We start from the raw sequence: 22,562 nt of genomic DNA, 5'->3' as shown, positions 1-22,562 counted from the left end.
AAGATCGCTGATGCCTGTGGGCCCCGGTATGCATTGACTTTCCCCATCTACTCGGATCAGGAGGGAAGAGAGGATTTTTTTTCTCCTTTATAATTGAGAAGAAAATAGATTATCAGACATTGAATTTATAAAGCTCCTTTCATCCAGGGAGCTTAATATAATATACATATATATTATTGATCTTTGAAATCTTATAGACTCATTAGGCATTTCCTCTTCCCCCCGCCCTGCCTCACATTCCCACGTTTGTGGCTAGAGTTGCATCTTTTGTTTGTTGAGTGATGCTGTTTTTTTCTGCCTAACTCGTTCTCTCTCCTAATTTTCAGTGGGTAGGAGCCAAACAGCATGAATTGCAAGTAAACTCGATGCAGCTGCTGTACTACCAGGCCCCGATGTCATCTGCCATGTTGCTGGTCGCCGTGCCCTTCTTTGAGCCGGTGTTCGCAGAAGGAGGAATATTTGGTCCCTGGTCAGTCTCTGCTTTGGTGAGTTATAATTGTTTTGGTGTCTAAGAAACAAGATAATAATAATTTCTCCATTATTAATGCAATTTTTAGTTTTCAGAGCACTAGCTCAGATCCATTCTCATATTTAGTCTTTATAATCACCCTTCAAGGGAGGCAAGGTAAGGGTTATTCATTAGATGAAGAAACTGAGGCACAGAAAGATTGAGGGACTTGCTTAGGGTTAAATTGCCAGTCAGTGGCCAAACCAGGACTAGAATTCAGGTCTTCTGATGTCTGGTTACTGTGCTGAGCCTGCCAGGCTATTGCCCACCAATACTTTGGGCATTTTTTTTGTTTCTTAAATAATGAAAATATAACTTTGTTGATTTTCTTGTAATAGTATGAGTAGTACATGCTCATTGTATGCATTTTTGAACATACATAAAATTATAAAGTGAAGGTCTCCCCAAATCCTGCCACACTAAGATAAACACCTTTACCATTTTGGTGATGATCATTTCATGGATCTCTTTCATATACACAGACACACGCATGTGTGTGTATGTTTAGTTTCATATGTATGTAACCGTATTATATATGCTGGGTTTTGGGGAGGTTTTTTTTTTTTTTTTTTTTTCGGTACACGGGCCTTTCACTGTTGTGGCCTCTCCCGTTGCGGAGCACAGGCTCCGGACGCGCAGGCTTAGCGGCCATGGCCCACGGGCCCAGCCGCTCTGCGGCATGTGGGATCTTCCTGGACCGGGGCACGAACCCGTGTCCCCTGCATCGGCAGGCGAACTCTCAACCACTGCGCCACCAGGGAAGCCCTTTGGGAGGTTTTTTTGTGGCTGCGCCGCATGGCATGTGGGATGCTAGTTCCCCTACCAGGTATCGAACCCGTGCCCCCTGCAGTGGAAGCGTGGAGTCCTAACCACTGGACTGCCAGGGAATTCCCTATATATGCAGCTTTTATCATGGATTCCTTTTCCTCAGCCCTCCTACCCATACACACATCAACATCCCATTACCTCACCCCTGTCCCTTGAAATAAGTCATGTTAACATTCTAGTGTTTGTTCTTCCATGTTTTTCTCCGTGCTGTGCATACCCACATGTAAACACATACAACATACATAGGCACACATGCACGTATGTACACATAAATTGCACATTGGTTTTTTTACAGAAGTGGGATCATATTACACATGATTTTCTGTATCTTGCTTTTCTCACTTAACAATGTCCCATGAAAATCCCTTCAAATCATTCTTTCAGTACTTGTATAATAGTTCCAGTTCTTAACCACTATGAACAGTATTACAGTAAACATCCTTGTACATGTGTCCTCATGAACTGGTACTTTTTATTCTATGGGATAGAGTCCTAGAGTGGAATTGCCAGATCAAAGGGACCTGTACTTTGGGGACATTTTTTTAATAAAGTTAGAAAGTATAATCCCCCTATTTAGGAAAGGAACTCCTGCTTCCCATACTTTTAACACAGTCAGTGGGAACATCTTTTTTGCTGGTGGTGTTGATTTATCAACCTTGCATAGCCCTTACTCTGCTCCAGGCACTATTCTAAGCTCTTTGCAAATATTAACTTATTTGATCCTCATAACAACTTTATTAGGTGTTTACTGATGAGGGAACTGAGAGACAAAGCGTTAAGTAACTGACTCAAGGTCCACAGCAGAGCCAGACTTTGAATCCATGCATTCCAGATCCAAAGTCCACATTCTTAACCACCCTGCGAGGCTGCCTGTGAGCAGAATGATAGTTGTTTCGAATTCATATACTTTAGCATTTGCGCTTTTTTCCCAAGGTAGAAATCAGTGGACCATCTCTCAGGTAATATCTCCTCTTACTTTTACAAAAGTTACCCATCTTGGTCATCTTGCCTATCAACCACTGCAGCTTGAGCACCTTAGACTAGGAGGGGAGAGGCTTTATGTGACTGGCCCTCTGACAGATTTGAAAATGAGGACCTCAGCAGAAAGGCCATAAAAAAGGTCAAAGAAACAAGAACATAGCCAGTCTGAGGCCATTGAATAAGGGAAAGTCACCTGCATTCCTTCTTGTCCCTAGAGGGCATCATTGCCTCAAAGTAGAGCATGTAATTGTGTGTTTAATGATGTCCCAGGTCATCAAGAAATAGGCATGTGACATTCTGTGAACTCAATAAAATTAACAAGGACACATTTCTAGAAACAGTTTTTAAAATCTTTAAGGAGCAAGTTTCTCTTAGTTGAAAATTTAATGGAACTCACTGTTGTAAAACAAGTAAGGTGTTACTATTTCTACCTAAATAGGCTGCAAATCCAATTGGCCTGGGCTTCTGACTGCACTGGTTTAAAAACAGAAAACCCACATGGGACAGAAAGAATCTTCAAATATGACATTTTCTTTGGAATTTAAACTTCTTACTAATTCAAATTGTAACTAACATTTTCTCTAGATTCTCTTATTTCAGAAATAGAAAATGTTTTTGTAACTTTTACAATGAGATTGTGGGATACGTGTGGACAGAATGTTGTGTGTGTCTACAGTGGTACAGCTGCTTTGGTTCCCCGCCTCAGCCAAGTCGGTTAACTCGCCATCCCATGCACACACCTGGGCTTTCACGCCTCCATGCTTTGACCCATACTGTTTCCTGCCCCTGTTATTTCTTTCTCTAATCAAAACATGCATTTGAAATCCAAAGACTGTTCTTGCTATCGCAGCCAAGAAGGACATCTCCTGTCTAGCGTCCTACAGAACCTATCGTCTGTTTGCCTATTAACGAGGTAGACCTCAGGACTCATTTTCTTTTCTTGCCTGAGCTGTTCATCTTGTATTGCACTCTCTCTTTCATGTGGTTAAGAGGTAGCATGGCAGAGCAGGTTAGGAGCAGGGACTCCAGTACCTTGGCCCTTCTTACTGGCTGTGTGTCTTAGGCAAGTTGCTTTACCTCTCTGTGCTCTGTTTTTCTTGTCTGTAAAAAGGGAAGATATTTTACTCCCTCATGGCTGTTTGCAATGATTAAATGAGTTAATATATGTAAAATATTTAGAACAATTCTTGGTGCGTAATAAGTACTATATCAGTATAAGCTATGATTATCAAGATTTTTATCATGTGCTCAAGCAGTTTCTAAGATCTTTGAGGGCAGGAACCCACTGTGTTCCTTACAAGGCCTGGCCTAGTTTTATAGATACCTGATGAATGCCTACTGATTGAATTTAAATAAGAATAAATATAAACAATTCAATGGAAAAAAGATCTGGAAGGATATATACCAACGTATTAATAGTGGTGAGTGGTTGAGATTTAAAGAATTCCTTATGAGTTCTCTTCACAAGGAAAAAATCTTTTTTTCTATTTATTTTTCTATTATTTAATTTTGGATTCACATGAGATGATGGATGTTCTCTAAACTTGCTGTGGTAATCATTTCATAATGTGTGTAAATTAAATCATGATGCTGTACACCTTAAACTTACGCAGTGCTGTATGTCAATTATATCTCAATAAAACTAGAAGGAAAAAAAGAATTCTTTATATTCTTGCTCATCTTTATTGTCTGGTTTTTCTGTAATGAATATATATTACTTTTATAATAAGAAATTATTACAAAATAATCTTTCTTTGGATAGATAAGAAAAATGAATCTGGAGATTTACATTCAGAGGCAGGATATTGGTGGAGAATTTCCCATTGCATTTTGTAGACAGAATTACATTTGTGAATACTACTCATTCTGCTCTTTAACCCTCAGTTCTTGCTGTCTCCCAACTTGATTCTCTCTTTTTAAAAATCTTGTTTTTAATGGTTGATAGAAGTGCCTGATGAAGTGTGTTTTCACTTGATGATTGCAATGATTGCAGCTGCTTTGCATTAATGATTCTTCTGGTTTATTTGTAGCTGATGGTCCTGCTCTCTGGAGTAATAGCTTTCATGGTGAACTTATCGATTTATTGGATCATTGGGAACACTTCACCAGTCACGTATCCTTTTCCTAACAACTTACAAATGTGTAGTCTTTTATATTCTCCAAAACTCTGTCACATTGATTTCCTTATTTGAGTCTCACACTTTCTATTGCATGGCCTAAACTGAGTAGAATGAGTTATTTTTAGTCTCTTACTAGAGTCTGTGGAAATTTAAAGAACTGTGAACTGGGGAAATGGGTTAGCTTTCTGTATGATAAATGCTTTTGAATTTTCTTTAAGGAATAGGTGACCTTTTCCCTTATCAGAATTAACATAGAGCACCATTCCTTGTGCATAGTGGGGTTAAATAAATATTTGTTGACTGAATAATGGGGTGGATACTTATGTTTTCCATCACTTTTCAGTTCTCGATAGTTCGATAATAATAAAGTAAAGGTGTGGTTAATCCAAATAACAGAAAATAATTTCAGACCAGTTGCTCTGACTTTTGAGCTTGTTTTTGTACTTGTCTCGCTACGGGTGTGCCTGCTTTTCTCAATGTTACTTCAAATCAGGAAGTGGAGTCATGACTTGAATGTCTGAATCAAACTCAACTGCCCATTTTTAACATTTTGCTTTTAATGAGTGAACACCGAGATGTCAACAAAGTAAAAAAGCAGCATATTTGCTCACTATCAGTAAATAACAGTGATAATAATGATAATTTTTTTTAAAAAACAATACCTGGGGACTCCCCTGGTGGCGCATTGGTTATGACTCTGCTCCCGATGCAGGGGGCCCGGGTTCCATCCTTGGTCCAGGAACTAGGTCCCACATGCCACAACTAAGAGTTTGCATGCCACAACTAAGGAGCCCACATGCCGCAACTAAGGAGCCGGCGCAACCAAATAAATAAATAATTTAAAAAAAATTTATTTATTTAGGGCTTCCCTGGTGGCGCAGTGGTTGAGAGTCCGCCTGCCAATGCAGGGGACATGGGTTTGTGCCCCTGTCTGGGAAGATCCCACATGCCGTGGAGCGGCTGGGCCCATGAGCCATGGCCGCTGAGCCTGTGCGTCCGGAGCCTGTGCAAAAAAAAAAAAAAATTCATTTATTTAGTTAGTTATTTTTGGCTGCGTTGGGTCTTTGTTGCTGTACACGGGCTTTCTTTTTTCCAGTTGCGGCGAGCGGGGGCTCCTCTTCCTTGCAGTGCCCAGGCCTCTCATTGCGATGGCTTCTCTTGTTGCGGAGCACGGGCTCTAGGCGTGCGGGCTTCATTAGTTGTGGCACGTGGGCTCAGTAGTTGTGGCTCACGGACTCTAGAGCGCAGGCTCAGTAGTTGTGGCGCATGGGCTTAGTTGCTCTGCGGCATGTGGGATATTCCCAGACCAGGGCTCGAACCCATGTCCCCTGCATTGGCAGGCGGATTCTTAACCACTGCACCACCAGGGAAGCCCAATAAATATTTTTTAAAAATTAAAAAATAAACAACACTTAATAAATGTTTATTTTGTGTCAGGCACTGTTCCAAACATCTTGTGTGTATTAAGCATTTAGTTTTTACAGCAGCTCGAAGAGATAAATTCTATCATTTTATTCTACAGAAGAGGAAATAGAGGCACAGAGAGGTTGCATAACTTACTTGGAGTTACCCAGCTGAGAAGTGTGGTGTCCAGATTTGAGCCCAGGTAGTCTAGCCCCAGGATTTATGCACCATGCTGCTGGGTCAAGGCATCCAAGTATGCGCCCTGATTAAGAGCATCCATTCATTCAGTCAACAAATACTTATTGAATGCCCCCTATAAACTGTTCTTTGACTTAATAAATATTCACATACTGAATATCTGCTGTCTGTCAGGCACTGGAGATATAGTAGTGAACCGAAGAGACAAAAACCTTTGCTCTCACAGGCTTAAATTCTGGGGAGGAAGACAGGCTATAAACAAGAAAAATAAGAAATGGGCATATACAGGGCTAGATTGTGTTAAGTGATAAGGAGAAAAAGGTTAAGCAGGAAAGGGGATGTGAAATGTTGGGGACAGGGTTGCAGTTTTACGGAGGGTAGTTGGGAAGGCCTCAGCAAGACGGGTACTTTTGAGGAAAGACCTGAAGGAAGTGAGGTTGCTCTGTGCAGAGCAGGGTGGGTAGCGTTCCAGGCAGAGGGGACAGCAGGTGAGAGGCTGGAAGGAACAAGAAGCCTGTGTGGCTGGAGCGGGAAGAACAAAGGATGGGTTCTTTGTCCCTGAAGAGTAACAGGGGGCCTGACTGAGCAGAACTTTCACACGAGGACTCCTACACCAAGTGAGAGGGGACGGCGTTGGAGTTTTGAGCAGAGAAATGCCATGATTTTCTGTCTGTTCTGATAGGATCCTTCTGGGCTACTGTGTTGAGAACAGACCCGGGGTGGGGGGGACTTTTCAACTTCAGTGCTATTGGCCTTTTTGGTCCAGTGGACAGGCCTGTCCCGTCCACTGGAGCATGTTTAGCAGCATCTCTGGCCTCTACCCACTAGACGCCAGTAGCATCCCTTTCCCCAATTATGAAAACCAAAACTGTGTCCAGACCTTGCCCAGGTGACAAAATCACCCCTGGTTGGGAAAACCACTGTACTGAAAGTGGCAAGAGAAGAAGAGAAACCATCAGGAAGCCATGGCGGTTTGGTACCAGGACAGTCGCAGTGGATATAGCGAGAAGTGATTGGGTTCTGGATATATGTTCAAGTAGAGCCAGCAGGTTTTATTGGCAGACTGGATGTGGAGAATGAGAGAGGAAAGATGGTTGCCACCCGGTTTGGGCCTGAGCACCTGGCAGGGTGGAGTTGCCATGGACTGAAATAGGACAGCCCCCAGGAGGCTTGGGGGTGGGGAGGAAGACCAAGTGCTCAGTTTTGGGTAAAAAGAATCTGAGTTCAAGGTCGAGGTCTCTGTTGGAGGTATTCCGGAGAGAGTCAGTAGTGTGTAGATGTGGTTTGAAGCAGTGAGCCTGGCTGAGATTACCAAGCAAACAAGTGGAAGAAAAAGAGGTGCCCAAAGACCGAGTCCTGGGTCACCTTGGTGTTTAGAGTTTGGAGAGATGACAGGAGCCAGGCAGAAGGGGCAGAGAAGGAGTGATCAAGGTGGAAGGAAGGAGGACAGGGTGTAGAAGCCAAGTGAGGAGGAAGAGGAGTCAGCTGTGCCCAAGGCCGCTGACAGGTCAAGCTTGAGGAATGCTGGAAAGGGATGGAGGAAGGGGTGTGTTGAGGTGGAGGTTTTGACGAGAACTTCAGCGTGTCCAGGTGGAAGCTGACCGGAGCAGAGTGGAGAATTAGAGAGAGGAATTGGAGATGTCGGGTATAGATTGCACCTGTTTTGTTCTGTGTTATTTTTCTAATTTACAAAAGGATTCACTGAAGCATTTCTTTAAATTTGCCTTTCCTCTCATGTAAATATTGTTAACAGATCATGAGCACTTCAAAGCGAGGCTGAGGAGTAAGGAAATGCTGAAGTGCGGGAGCCGGTTCACTCGTAATTGAAAATGAAGCCTGCTTTATTATGGTTATAATTAACGTCCTCGGGAAGGTCCTCCATCCCGCAGGAAAATTACCCTTCTTGGGTCGGGCCAGCACAGGTACCCTGGTGACTCAGCCCGTGCTCTCCTGCTCGGAAGCAACTTCCAAGCTGCTTAGTTGGGCTCAGAACAGAGGAGGGAGCCTGGGCTTTGATCGGACAGGTCCAGGTGTGCCAGCCCAGCCCCGCCGCTGCCTGTGGGCCTGCGAGACTTGTAGATCTCGGGCCTCACTCATATCACTTATGAAACGGGGGTTGTGGTACCTACAGAGTTGGGTGAGTGCTTGAGAGAATGTGTCCAGCACCTGGCAGGTGTTTATTATGCGCAAGTGCTGCTGTTGACAGCTGACCCATAGGGTGCTTCCTGGGTGCTCAAAGCCTCGCGTATATTAGCTTAGTTAATCCTCACGATGATGCTGAGGTACAGAGTGGTAGCTCTTCCTAGTACTGTGTTTGGGAAGAGTAGATGGGTACATGTCAGACGTCTGAAAAATAATAAAGTACTAATCCATATATAAAAAACTATTTAAAATACAGGAAGAGAATAATTTATAAAGGAGCCATTTGTGTGTCTTTAGTTTGTCTTTTAAATGAACAGTGATTTGGAAACACCCTAATCCAGCAGCAAGTTACTGGCAGTCTGCTCATCTCAAACATGGACTTTGGAGTTAAATAGACCCATCTATGTTTGGCCTCTGGCTGTGCTGCTTACTAACTCTGTGATCTAAGTTACTTAAAATCTTCAAGCCTCTACAGTTGTCGATGGGAGGAGTGATACCACAGTGGAGGGAAATGTGATGCTTAAATAAAATGGTGTTATATATGCACCTGGCGTAGTGCCTGGCATGTATTGGTGCTCAGTGGTGTTCCATCCCCTGTCCCCGATTCCCTCTTAAACTTAAGCGCGCTGGCTGTGTTGACCTTGTGTCAGCCATCTGGCACCTTTCACGTCTCACCTTATTTGCCAAGGGAAGTTTAGAAATGGTGCCATGAAACAGCATCACAAATTGCTCTACAAAAGACCTTCTCGACCTTCTCTGTACCTTGTTCTGAATCCCTTCCCCACCCTTGTACTGCAGCCCCTTTTCTCTTCTTTGCAGAGGTCAACAAGGAGAGTTGAGGCAGTCTCCTGTCACTGATTACTTGCTAAAACCTACCTGAAGAAGCTAGGATCAAGCCAGCACTTCACTGAAGTTCCTGTTCTTTAGATGGGGTGGGAGGCGGGGCGATGGGGGCAGGGGTGGGGCCGCCGTTTAGTCTGCGTTTCGTGCACTTCTCTCCAGGCACAGGAAGCTTTTGCTTCGTGGGGTGTGTGTGTGTGTGTGTGTGTGTTTGTGTGAATATAACACCTGGCTTGTTCTTTTTTATCCTTATCCAAAAACCTCAGCTATAACATGTTTGGACACTTCAAGTTCTGCATTACTTTATTTGGGGGATATGTTTTATTTAAGGATCCATTGTCCATTAATCAGGGTCTTGGCATGTTATGTACACTATTTGGCATTCTTGCCTATACCCATATTAAACTCAGTGAACAGGAAGGAAGTAAGAGTAAATTGATGCAACGTCCTTAATTAGGTTTTCATAGAGAAAAGAAAGTCGCCTGAAGATAAAAAAAAAAGTATTAAGTGTGCAAGTTACTTTCAAAGATGAAACAAAAATTATATTGCAAAATACATTAAATGATGGTTTGAAAGAAGTTAAGCAAAGGAAATTTTATTCATAAATATGACTTTCTTGGGACTTACCTGGTGGTCCAGTGGTTGGGACTCCATGCTTCCACTGCCAAGGGTGCAGGTTTGATCCCTGGTCAGGGAACTAAGATCACACAAGCCGTGTGGCACAGCCAAAAATTTTAAAAAATTTTAAGTAAAAATAAAATAAATATGACTTTCTCTTTTACAGTACCTTTTTTAAAAAACGTAATTCTCTAAAACATGGCTCATGCTTCCTTTCAAAGATGATTCTGTGAAGTACACAGAATGTTTGGTTATATCAAATGAAGTACATGAAATTAAAGTTCTGTAATGGTGACAAAGGAATTCAGATCACTGTACTACAAACGTGTAGTGGTTTTTAAGGAAGGGCACGTAGGACTCCCCTACTTGCTCTTAGGTGGTCCCCAATGTGAGCCCAGTTATAATTTAGGCCAAAGTATTCAAGTCAGAATTTAAAGCTAGCATTTCTATTGATATTTTCGTTGTTTTAGTATAACTTCCTGCTTTTTTCATTTATAGATATGAAATAACATTTCTAGAAAGCAAAGTGTAGTAAAGGGGACCATAAGCCAAAATCCGGTTCTAAAAGTACCATTTCTCTAGTAGCAAATTGATGTAAGAAGTTAGATGTTATCAAAAAAACTACAGTTTCTGTAGGTATTTTCTTGTTTTGAGCTCTCGGTGGACTCTAGAAACTATACATGAAGTTAGAAAACAAAATAGCTCCATGTTTAAATGGCTCAAAGAAAGGACTACGGGAGGAATTGAGCAGGTTTCTTCTTATCCTGGTGACTGTTCTTCTGGCCTCTGAGCATTTCGTGTTGGTAATTTCTTAAGACTACCTTGTCATTCCCTACCCGCCACGTGTGAGGCATCCGCGGAGCTTTCTTTGGCACTGAAGCATTTGGAGTGAACTATGTCAGCCTTTCTAAGGGGGCTGAGGAAAATCCTTGAGCAGCAAGTCAAGGCAAATGTACTCAAAGACTAAGCAGAAGCTTGATGAAGATACGAGGAAAGATTTGAGAGAGAAGTAGAGAAACAGTCAATATTTAACGAGTTCCATGAGTTTTTTAAAGGGATAATTAAAAAAAATGTTATGGGGGGAATACATGATACTTAAGGAAATAATTGTGCCACCTATTTAATTGCAAAATCTACTTCTGCCTTCCAACTTTTGACATTTGAGAATTCAAAGCAGTTGTTGATAACCTCTCACCATAAATTGACTGAAACAGGTAATCCCTCTTGTAATAAATAATTCTTTTTCTAAACATTGTTTAGAAACTTCAGGTGAGAACACAACACTTAGGAGGACAAAGAGCCACGTGTATAAAATATGCCGTTTAGGATTATTTTTTTCCTGGCCTGTTTGAAGTGAAAAGCCTCACTGAAAATCTTATTTTGACAGAATTTCAATGTATCAGTCAATCTGTTGTGTGATTTTTATGTGTGGTTTTCTGTTTTTGTTTTAAATACATTTGGTTCTTCTCTGTTTCCAAAGATACATTTTATTGTGCTAAGAAATACAAAGCAGATTGTCTTGCCAGATGGACCTCAGGAGTTATGTTTGTCTAAGAAATGTTCTCTGTGTATGTTTAAATTAACATATAATTATTTCCCCAAAGCTGGAGAAAAGTATTTCAGAGGATTATGCGACTTCTGTGCACTAACAGCTGAGTCGAGTTGTGCCATGTACAAATTCTTCTTAACTGTAAATACAACTTGGGGAGGGGATTTATAATAAATGTTGGGGGAGAGTTATAGTAAATGACTGATGTCAATAAGAATGCAAGGAAGGTTGGAACAAGACAGCATGGGAGGGTACGTATTTATAAGTGAATAAAATATGTACTCCTGGAACTAGAGTCTGATAAACAGTTTTTGCCCTGAAGACCATCTTCCCATTGAAAAGGAAATTCCTGGGGGAAAAATGTACCAGACCATAAGGACCAACCATAGAGACAAACCAGAAATGCAGTGCTATGGAAGAAAGCATGCTGGCTGTCCTTTTGTTACGGATGTAACTGCATTTGTTTTTTATTGTATGTTCGATGACTGGACTTCAGCTGTTATCTGTTATAAATAAAGAGAACCTGATGTTTTTACTTTCAAGTCGCATGTTAGGACCGGCAGAAGAAGGATGGCATCTGTGTATATGCAGGGGTAACAGTGGCCTGTCCAGCCCCCAAATATGCAGCATCTAATGAAACAAAATCCTCATCTCCCTTTTAAAATAACATAAAGGAGAAATCTTTTTCTATGAAATGAAGCAAGCTTTTTCCTGTTGCATTTTTAAAAATACTTTTTAAATCTTGCTAGTTTCAAATCAGTGGTCATCTTTTCTAAAAAAATCTACTTAAAAGCGACAGCACTAATCGACACTCCACATTGACCCCATCGGTGAGTAGTTGTTGGGTGAATGAATATGCAGAATGGCCAAAGGAGAAAGTCTGATTAAACGAATGAAGACCAGATTTATTAGATAGATTCTGTTTTGCATTTCTGTTTCCAAACTTGAACTGGATTATACTTGCTAACATCAGGAATACAATGATCATTTCATTCATTCAACAAGTTTTATTGAACATATATTTTGTGCCAAATACTGTGCTAGACACTGTGCAAAGACACTCCTGTGTCCCCTGTGATCTTAAGAAACATTGGTCTAGCAGAAAAGATAGACATTAATTAAATTAAAATGTGAGTTTATTAGTACAAACTCAAATAGTAAAAGGAACGTGGTTCTCTGGAGCATGTAACAAAAGAATCTGGCCTAGGATTGGCTGTCAGCAAAGGCGTCCACGAGGAAAGAACAACTCAACTGAAATCTGATGGGCATATAGAAGTTAGCTAAGCAAAGAGGGGGATTGCATTCTGATAAAAGGGAATAGCACATACAAAGGCCCATTGGTTGGAGAAGTTTATGATGAGTTTAAAGAACTGCAAAAAGGATGGAGCATAGCGGCTACATTTAGGGAAGGAGAGATGTGGTATGACACGAGACTGGAAAGGAAGGCCAGGCTCGGACCATAGAATACCTTGTAGACATTGCTAGGCATCCAGTAAGAGCAAGAAGAGAGTGTTCTGAACGTCATCACGGTCGACCCGTTTGTTTTGAAACAGTTGGAAGAGAACCAGAGAGATGCTAGGAGACGTGATAGCTTGAAGGGGTGGTGGTGAGATGACGAAGCGGGTAGATCAACAGGATTTAGTAGACGGGATCAAGTAGACTTGAGATGGATTGGAAATGGAGGGCATGGGAGGGGATGAAGTCAAGAATCACACGTGTTTGATTTGGGCAGCTCGATAGAGGATGGTGCCACTCTCAGGTAGGAAACGTGAGAAGACGGTTGGGGTGGGGAGGGTGGAGCCCGAGTTCCTACGTAGCCATCTCGATTTTGAGGCATCTTTGAGAAATCCAATTATTAATCAAGTAATCAAATACACAAGTCTAGAAGTCAGGAGTGTTTTCTTTTTAATTGAGGTATAGTTGATTTACAATATTAGTTTCAGGTTTACAGCTTGGTGATTCAGTATTTTTACAGATTATATTCCATTAAAAGTTATTACAAGGTTATAGCTATAATTCCCTGTGCTATACAATATACCCTTGTTGCTTGTCTATTTTATACATAGTAGTTTCTTTCTTTTAATCCCATACCCCTAAGGAGCTCCTCCCCGCTTCCCTCTCCCCACTGGTAAACACTAGTTTGTTTTCTATATCCGTGAGTCTGTTTCTGTTTTGCTATATACATTCTTTTTTTTTCTGACTTATTTCACTAAGCATAATATTCTCTAGGTCCATCCACATTGCTACAAATGGCAGAATTTCATTCTTTTTTATGGCTGAGTAATATTCCATTTTCTGTATGTCTCTGTGTGTGTGTGTTTGTGTGTGTGTGTGTGTGTGTGTGTGTGTGTACACACACGCACCACATCTTTATCCATTCATCTGTTGATGGACACTTAGGTTGCTTCCATATCTTGGCTACTGTAAATAGTACTACTATGAACATTGGGATTTGTGGATCTTTTCAAATTAGAGTTTTCATTTTTTTCTGGATATGTACCCAGGCGTGGAATTGCTGGATCCTATGGGAGTTCTATTTTTAGTTTTTTGAGGAACCATACTGTTTTCTATAATGGCTGCACCAACTTACAGTCCCATCAACAGTGCACAAGTGTTCCCTTTTCTTCACACCCTCACCAATACTTGTTATTTGTAGACTTTTCAATGATGGTTATTCTGACAGGTGTGAGGTGATATCTCATTGTTGTTTTGATTTGCGTCTCTCTAATAATTAGCAATATTGAACATCTTTTCATGTGCCTATTAGCCATCTGTATGTCTTCTTGGGGACAGGAGAGTTTTGGTTGCAGTGGAGATAAACGGGTAGTTACTGGAGTATGCCTGATGAGGACGAAAGCATAGACCAGGATGAGCTTACCTAGGAAGACAGTATAATGCAAAAAGTCTACAACTGAGCCTTCAGGAACTCCAGCATTTACTGGCAGTGGTAGGTAATTCTGCAAAGGAAACTGAAAAGGAAGAGTCAAAGAGGTAGGAGGAAAACAAGGATGATGATATAATGGGAGAGAGGATGGCCAAAGGTGACAGTTTTGTTGAGAGGTCAGGGTAGACATGCACAGAAAAATAACCACTGTATTTATTGACAGTTTACTGTGGACCTTAGTAAGGCTGTTTCAGTGGCGTGATGGAGGCAAAAAGTGGGTTGGAGAAAGCTGAGTGGTCAGTGTGTGAGAGTTAAGGAAATGGATCCCAGGGTATAGACAATTCTGTTGCTATTGCAGAACTGCAATATTTCAAGCAATATTGAATGTTGCTTGACATGAATGGGGGCTTTTTGTGTGTGAGTCTACGACTTTTTTCATAATGCTAATTTATTATTATAGGATTAAAATTGTAAAGCACCAAATATCCCTGCGTAACCCTGGAGGAAGTGCACATACTTCTGTAACAGTGATGATCTTTTACTCTGAAAAGGAGTTTTGTTTTTGGCTCCTGAATATACTTGAAATGTGGGTTGCTATTAATAAAATCAACAGTTAACTTTTGCGAACCACCAGCATACTTTGAAAAAAACAATCTTGCAAGCCCACTAACGGGTGATTAGTTACGCATTTTCTTGTCTCTGTCACTGCTGAGGTTAACAGAAAGAAGCCTGCCAAGAGAAAGGCCAGTCTGTTTGGGAGCAGGGCTGGCTTAGACATCAGGATCGTGGCTTCCAGTCCAGACTCTGCCTTTTTGACCCGGGTGGCCTTTGGCTTTGGGCAACTCCCTTGCCTCTTAGGTCTCAGTTTGTTCATTTATAAAATGAGGGTTTGGATCCAAGTGATTTCCAAGGGACCCTCCATCTTCAAAATCCCCTGATTCTGCTTTTTCAGATTAGAATTGTAATTTCTCATTCACTTACATTGAGAGCATATTAGATTAAATTAATGAGAAAGGTTTTGTTTGGTCCTTATGTGAACTGTTTTCTTGTTCATATGCACTTCATTACTCATATATTGTTTTTTAAAAGTCTATGCAAAACATTAATTTTCATATTTGTTGTATTAGAAGACATGGTTTCATTTGATTTATCCAGTCTGCTTTACACTTCACATGAAATCACTAGGAGGTGAATTATTGCCAATTCAACTGATTATTTATGGGTATTTGGAGGATGTTTTTTGCTATACTGTTTTTAATTTGGCAAACAGCACATCGCCCAAAGCATAGTAATTCACATTTTTCTATTTAACTAAAAATATCTCATAAATACTAGGTATACCACAAGAACAAGCCTGCATATTTATTTAACCAACCAGGACTACGCCTTTTTTAAAAAGAACTTTATCGGAATTCCCTGGCAGTCTAGTGGTTAGGACTCCATGCTTCCACTGCAGGGGACACGGGTTCGATCCCTGGTCAGGGAACAAAAACGGGAATAGGTATTTGGTTAGGAAATACCAATACCACAATTACCACACAGCACGGTCAAAAAAAATTTTTTTAATAAATAAATAGGACTTTATTTTTTAAGAGCAGTTTTAGATTCATATTCACTTCTAAATTTTGAATTTTTTTGTTACCTACATGAGATTATTTTCCCTTTTAAAATCAAACGGTCTGTATCAACCAAATGTCTTCATTTTTTTCCTGTTTGTTCTTACACTCCCTGCAAAAAGTCAGTTTCCTGTTTTCTCAATTCCTGTTTTCTCAGTTTAAAATTAGAGACAGCAGTTCCGTGCAGGAGAGTGATGGGTGGGCCTTAACCCAAGAGATGGGAGGCTCGAAATCAGCTAGTCTGTTGAGATCTCCTGGGATATCCAGAACTGCAGTTTACCACAGGAATGAGCAGACTCTCCAGGTTTTTCTCTGCCTGGAGTTTGGAAGCAAGACTAACCTTGGGACTGGAGTTCTTAGAGAATTATGGAGTGACGCCTTGGCCATATTTGTTAGAAACAGAATGCTTTATACAATTTACCAAAACATTATATGGAGAAAAATAGGCAAAAATGCTATGGAAGACACAGTTGGTTTCCTAACCAAATACCTATCCCTGTTTTTGTTCACCTACCCTCTAGAGGCTAGACATGCTAAATTCTCTTATTACCATGTTGCCACATCCACAGAACGTGGATATCTAGAATTGTGCTGATTGGTAAAGGAGCGGTGAAGGAACCTGATCCAGAAGTGCTGAGCTGCTTAAGCAATGTCATCAGCTGCCTATCTCCAGTCTTCTTATTCTAGATGGAAATAAACCCTGATTTGTTTAAGCCACTTTTAATTGATACTTGCAGCTAAAAGTATGCCAGTGAACTTTTGAGGGTAAAAAGGGGTAAAAATGGAGGACTTGATCTATCCGATAGATTTTACAATCCAGGAAGCAATAAGTAAACGTTAACTGGTTAAAAGTGAATATAGGCTAGTGGCTAGCCTGACGCCAGCCATCCTTGCATTCCATAGAGCACCAAACCCCAGCGAGTGAGGTGGATGGAAGAGAGGGAATGATCTGATGGACCTGGGGACTCACGAATGGGGTCCAAACATGGGGCTATTGCTGGCTTGGGGTGAGTGAACCAGTTCCAACCAGGAACAAACTTTCCAACCAAGTGGGAGGTGGCCTACCTTGCCCTCCACCATCCTCTTTGTGTTCCCTGACTGTGGTCATCCCCAATTACCCAATGCTCCCCCTGCCCCAGCAACCTTACACCTCTTCAGTCACTACCTCATCCCCACTACTTCCCGCAGTTCTTCAAGTTGAGTTGGTGGATGAAGGAAGCAGTATCACCAATGACTACAAGGTCATGCCTAGGTCTTGGAGCCAGGCATCAATTTGAAGGTTCTACAGATATTCAATAAGAGGACCTAGGAAAAACTCACTCTGATAATGGTCCAGGACCTCCATAAAACCATAGGAAGAGGGAGCTTCACTAGAGGGTCTCCCAGTGCCCACACACAGGGCTATGGACATTGGTGAGAACCTCTGTGCTGAAAGGAAATGTCTGCTTATTATCGCAGAATGATTGTCATGGAGAATTCAGCCAAACAGAGGACCATTCTTCTGTAATCAAAGAACATCTTGAGGACATGCAGCGCTTGTACTCAAACACCATTCCTCACAGGGGTGTCAAGCCTGCGAATTTCTTACACCTCGAAAAAGCTCAATGCTGTTCTGAAACTCAGGGATTTTGCCAAGGAAACTATGAGCTAAAACTTCTGTCCACTTTTCCCCTGACACAGCACTGTGTGGCTCTGGAGAAGTATGGCCTCTCATCATGGGTTCTTGAATGTTGTCATGTTTATCTCCATTCTAACCCAACCTTGGTCTCCCCCTTTTTCCCGGCGTGAAGATGCACATCCAAGTGGGACAGTCTGAATTTCCCTGCCCTAAGGGGTCAGAGAAATCAGGAAGTCAAGATGAACATCTAGAACCTGCTAGAAAGGAAGTTCACTCAAAGAATGACCATCGCAGGGTTTATGAACTACTCCTGGATCATGCGGGCCATAAAAGTCCTCTAGGCCAGTGCCATTCAAGGGATGGTCTGTGGACCAGTGCCAGCCCATGAGCAGTTTGTTACCTGTTCAAACAAAGTAAGTACAGAAATTGAGAATAAGTGTTGAGAAACTTCTATAGCAGTTTGGTACTGCTATGATAGCCAGGCATTTGATTTTGTCTTTTACAAAAGTATCACTCTGCAATGGACTGAAAGTAAAAAGCTGGTCTTCAAACAGTTCGTGCAGGATTGCCTCCACCCATGTGGGGAGAATACGAAGGAGATGGCCGGAGTTTGGGCCATGAGGTGAGTTGGTTATGAGGAGCTTTGTGATTAAAGCCTGGCCTCCTCTCGGTTACTTGGCTTACCGCAGGTCTTCTCTTAGGGGCTTTGAATTCCCAGACCTCCCCTGCCCACTAGAGTCTTGGAGTTTAGTGGAGGGACAAGAAGAGCATGTGTGGTGGAAAGTTTGGAGCATCTCATACACAACTCATTAGTCTGATGACCTCTTCAGCATCTCCGCCGGGCAGTCCAATAGATATCTCAAACCGACACACCCGAAACCAGACTGATCTTCCCCCACCCCAAACCCACTCCTCCTGCAACATTCCCTTACCGTTTGCTCGGATGAAAAATCTCAGTCATTCTTGACATTTCTCTTTTTCTTACCTTCTTGCCCAGTCTGGCAGGCTGGTTGGCTCTACCTTCCCAACAGATCCAGAATCCAACCTCTTCATCCGTTTCCACTTATATTGCAATGGCCTCCTAAAGGATCTCCCCACTTTTACCCTAACTCTCCACAGTTCACAATACAGCAGCCAGAGAGGTCCTGTCGTGTCACCCCTTTGCTTGAAACCCAGCAGTGATGCCCCCATTTTACTCAAAAATCCAAATCCAAGGAGTGGCCTCAGGGCTATGTAGCGTATGACCTCATCTCCTCTCACCCTTCAGCCCCTCCTCTGCCCCCCGCCATTGGCCCTCACGCTCTGTCCCTGCACGCTGCAGGCGTGCTCACAGCTTGGGGTGTTTGCTCCAGCTCTGCCTGGGAAGCTCTTTCTTTGTTGTCTGTGTGGCTAACTCACTTCCTTCTAGTCTTTCCTCAAAACCTCACGTTTTCCATGAGGCCTGCCTCACCCTCACTCCCAGCAATGTGGACTCTCCTTACCCTGCCCTATACTTTTTTCTTTTTTCCATAGAACTTGTAACTTTATACTGTACCATTTTAACATAGTCATATATTTATGGTTTACTGTCCGTCCCCACACCAGAGTGTAAGCTTCACAAAGATAGGGATCTGTTTTATTCATTGATATATACAAATGCAGGCACTTAAATACTTGACAGATGAATGAATGCATTTCCCTACAGCAGCTTTTATTAATTCCCTGAAGAATTCCCCCTAAACCTCAATGTTACTTTAGAGGAAGGAAAGCGGAGAGAGAGAGAGAGAAGGAGGAATAAAAGAGCTATCCCTAAAATCCAAGGTTGAATTATCCACTAAAAACTACAGGAGCTGCCTGTGCTCTGCCTCACCCTCCCGGTCTCCCTGTCTTTCATTGCTCCTGTATTCCATTCTCCCATTCAGGAAGGGCCAGAAACGCAGAGGTGACAGGTGAAGGATGAGGACTCATCATCCTTTGACAAACTTCTGGACTTCACGTAGGCAAAGCAGGAGAGTGCATGAGGGGCTAAATCTATTTCTCCACTTTCAAAAAGTACATGTGTGCCAGAAGTTACTGGGTTTTTTTCCATCAGAGCAGGAGTTTGGAACAAGGCATCCAGATCCTCCCTTGCATCTCTTCAACAGAAAGTTGGAGAAGAGGGGGGAAAAAAAAGCAAAGAAAAAGTGTAACAGAGAGAAAGCAATCATGAACAACATAACAAGCAATAATAAAATTAAAAGGATAATCGAGATTTTTAACACACCTCTATCAGAAGCGGATAGAGCAAGTGGCCTGAGAATAAAGTTGTCTAATAGGTTTCATGAGGACCCTTTTCTCAACAAGCAGAGGACACACATTCTTTTCAAGTGCTTGTGGAACCTTTACCTTTAACAGTAAAGATTAACAGAGATGGTATTATAAATGGTTGGTAGGTTGAAGAGTTTTTTGTTTTGTGTGCATTTATTAAAATAATAAAAACAGGGAATTCCCTGGCGGCCCAGTGGTTCAATCCCTGGTCAGGGAACCAAGATCCCACAAGCCGTGTTGCATGGCCTAAAAATAAATAAACAAACAAAAACAAACAAACAATTTAAGCCATCTTTTATTGTTTTGGGATACTTAATGCTGAGAATGGACTAGAATCTTTTTTTATATATTTATTTTATTTATTTGGTTGCCCCAGGTCTTAGTTGCGGCTCACAGGCTCCTTAGTTGCGGCATGTGGGCTCGTTAGTTGTTGGCAGGCAGGCTCCGTAGTTGCACTCGTGGGCTCCTTAGTTGTGCCGTGTGAACTCTTAGTTGTGGCATGCATGTGGAATCTAGTTACCTAACCAGGGATCTAGTTCCCTAACCAGGCCCCCTGCATTGGGAGCACAGTCTTTTTTTTTTTTTTTTTACATCTTTATTGGAGTATAATTGCTTTACAATGATGTGTTAGCTTTCTGCTTTATAACAAAGTGATTCAGTTATACATATACATATGTTCCCATATCTCTTCCCTCTTGCGTCTCCCTCCCTCCCACCCTCCCTATCCCACCCCTCCAGGCGATCACAAAGCACCGAGCTGATCTCCCTGTGCTATGCGGCTGCTTCCCACTAGCTATCTACCTTACGTTTGGTAGTGTATATCTGTCCATGCCTCTCTCTCGCTTTGTCACAGCTCACCCTTCCCCCTCCCCATATCCTCAAGTCCATTCTCTAGTAGGTCTGTGTCTTTATTCCTGTCTTGCCGCTAGGTTCTTCATGACATTTTTTTTCCTTAAATTCCATATTTATGTGTTAGCATACGGTATTTGTCTTTCTCTTTCTGACTTACTTCACTCTGTATGACAGACTAGATCTATCTACCTCATTACAAATAGCTCAATTTCGTTTCTTTTTGTGGCTGAGTAATATTCCATTGTATATATGTGCCACATCTTCTTTATCCATTCATCTGTCGATGGACACTTAGTTTGCTTCCATGTCCTGGCTATTGTAAATAGAGCTGCAATGAACATTGTGGTACATGACTCTTTTTGAATTATGGTTTTCTCAGGGTATATGCCCAGTAGTGGGATTGCTGAGTCATATGGTAGTTCTATTGGTAGTTTTTTAAGGAACCTCCATACTGTTCTCCACAGTGGCTGTACCAATTCCCATTCCCACCAGCAGTGCAAGAGTGTTCCCTTTTCTCCACACCCTCTCCAGCATTTATTGTTTCTAGATTTTTTGATGATGGCCATTCTGACTGGTGTGAGATGATATCTCATTGTAGTTTTGATTTGCATTTCTCTAATGATTAATGATGTTGAGCATTCTTTCATGTGTTTGTTGGCAACCTGTATATCTTCTTTGGAGAAATGTCTATTTAGGTCTTCTGCCCATTTTTGGATTGGGTTGTTTGTTTTTCTGTTATTGAGCTGCATGAGCTGTTTATAAATTTTGGAGATTAATCCTTTGTCAGTTGCTTCATTTGCAAATATTTTCTCCCATTCTGAGGGTTGTCTTTTGGTCTTGTTTATGGTTTCCTTTGCTGTGCAAAAGCTTTTAAGTTTCATTAGGGCCCATTTGTTTATTTTTTTTTATTTCCATTTTCTAGGAGGTGGGTCAAAAAGGATCTTGCTGTGATTTATGTCATAGAGTGTTCTGCCTATGTTTTCCTCTAAGAGTTTGAGAGTTTCTGGCCTTACATTTAGGTCTTTCATCCATTTTGAGCTTATTTTTGTGTATGGTGTTAGGGAGTGATCTAATCTCATACTTTTACATGTACCTGTCCAGTTTTCCCAGCACCACTTATTGAAGAGGCTGTCCTTTCTCCACTGTACATTCCTGCCTCCTTTATCAAAGATAAGGTGACCATGTGTGCGTGGGTTTATATCGGAAGCACAGAGTCTTAACCACTGTGCCACCAGGGAAGTCCCCCTGGACTGGAATCTTGAATGATCAGATTTCAAGGTACAGGTGTTGAACCAGGTGATCTCGTGGCTTCAAGGAGGCTTTGGAAGTCACTACAGGTGAGATTAGAAGTCTTAGGAGTGGACTCTCTGACCCAAGATATGTGTCTGGAACCAGAAAAGATGTAAGCAAAGCATGAGGAAAACAGCTCAGGAGGAGGGAAATGGTGAAGCCATTCTCAGAACTTCTCAGGAAGATTAAAAGAATGAATACATACATACATACATGTGATTAATAAATAAATAGGGGTTGCTGCTAAACATGGAGTGACCAAGAGGGACATTTTGGGCCACTTCTCTGGCCCCAATTTCTAATATTATTCCTAATGTGGAACAGCTGGTTGTCCTAGATCTGTTACTCCTTCTATTTAAATTAGTTCTAAAATTTTATTTTAAAATCTCAATGCATAATTTCTAAAATTTTAAATAAAATTAAAAATGTTCCATATGCTTTTCCGGGAGCCTTCTTTTCTAATTGGAAGAGTTTTCTCCATGACACTTGAGGTTGAAGGAATGCAGTTTGCTGCCCTCAGCCTATGAAAATGAGACTTGTTTTCTCCAGCATCTGCCTCATAGGGCACTGATTCAGGCTCAACAACCTCAGACTCTGGGCTAACCCAGAATGCATGCACAGTCACAACATGGACGACGGGAGAAAGTCTTGTTTAAACTCTGGTTGTGGCCAGTGTCTTTGGGGAAGAAAAATGCAAGTTGAGTTTATTAAGAGGATTATTTTTAAAAGTTTAAGGTTTGTGATTGCACTCTAAATGTAAGTCACTTTTTAAAAAATTCACTTTTATTGGAGTATAGTTGATTTACAACGTTGTGTTAGTTTCTGCTG

At 41.6% G+C, this 22,562-nt stretch overlaps 1 protein-coding gene across 5 annotated transcripts in view; it reads left to right on the top strand.

Annotated features, from left to right (window-relative positions):
- The window catches only part of SLC35E3 (solute carrier family 35 member E3), a 31,306-nt gene that overhangs the window by 5,135 nt on the left and 3,609 nt on the right, over positions 1-22,562 (top strand). For 3 of the 5 annotated variants that reach the window (XM_073788404.1, XM_073788406.1, XM_073788405.1), the window contains exon 3: positions 327-485. In XM_073788404.1, the coding sequence (XP_073644505.1) occupies positions 327-485 (159 nt within the window). Of the gene's footprint in view, positions 1-326; positions 486-4,347; positions 4,431-9,287; positions 11,731-22,562 lie in introns of those variants that run through there. The other 2 variants (XM_033866338.2, XM_004319486.4) reach the window with 1 other exon arrangement.

This window comes from Tursiops truncatus, chromosome 11 (assembly GCF_011762595.2).
Source record: "Tursiops truncatus isolate mTurTru1 chromosome 11, mTurTru1.mat.Y, whole genome shotgun sequence".
NCBI classification, from domain to species: Eukaryota; Metazoa; Chordata; class Mammalia; order Artiodactyla; family Delphinidae; genus Tursiops; species Tursiops truncatus.
The sequence above is the reverse complement of the archived record's forward strand: the minus strand, read 5'-3'. Positions and strand labels throughout refer to the sequence as shown.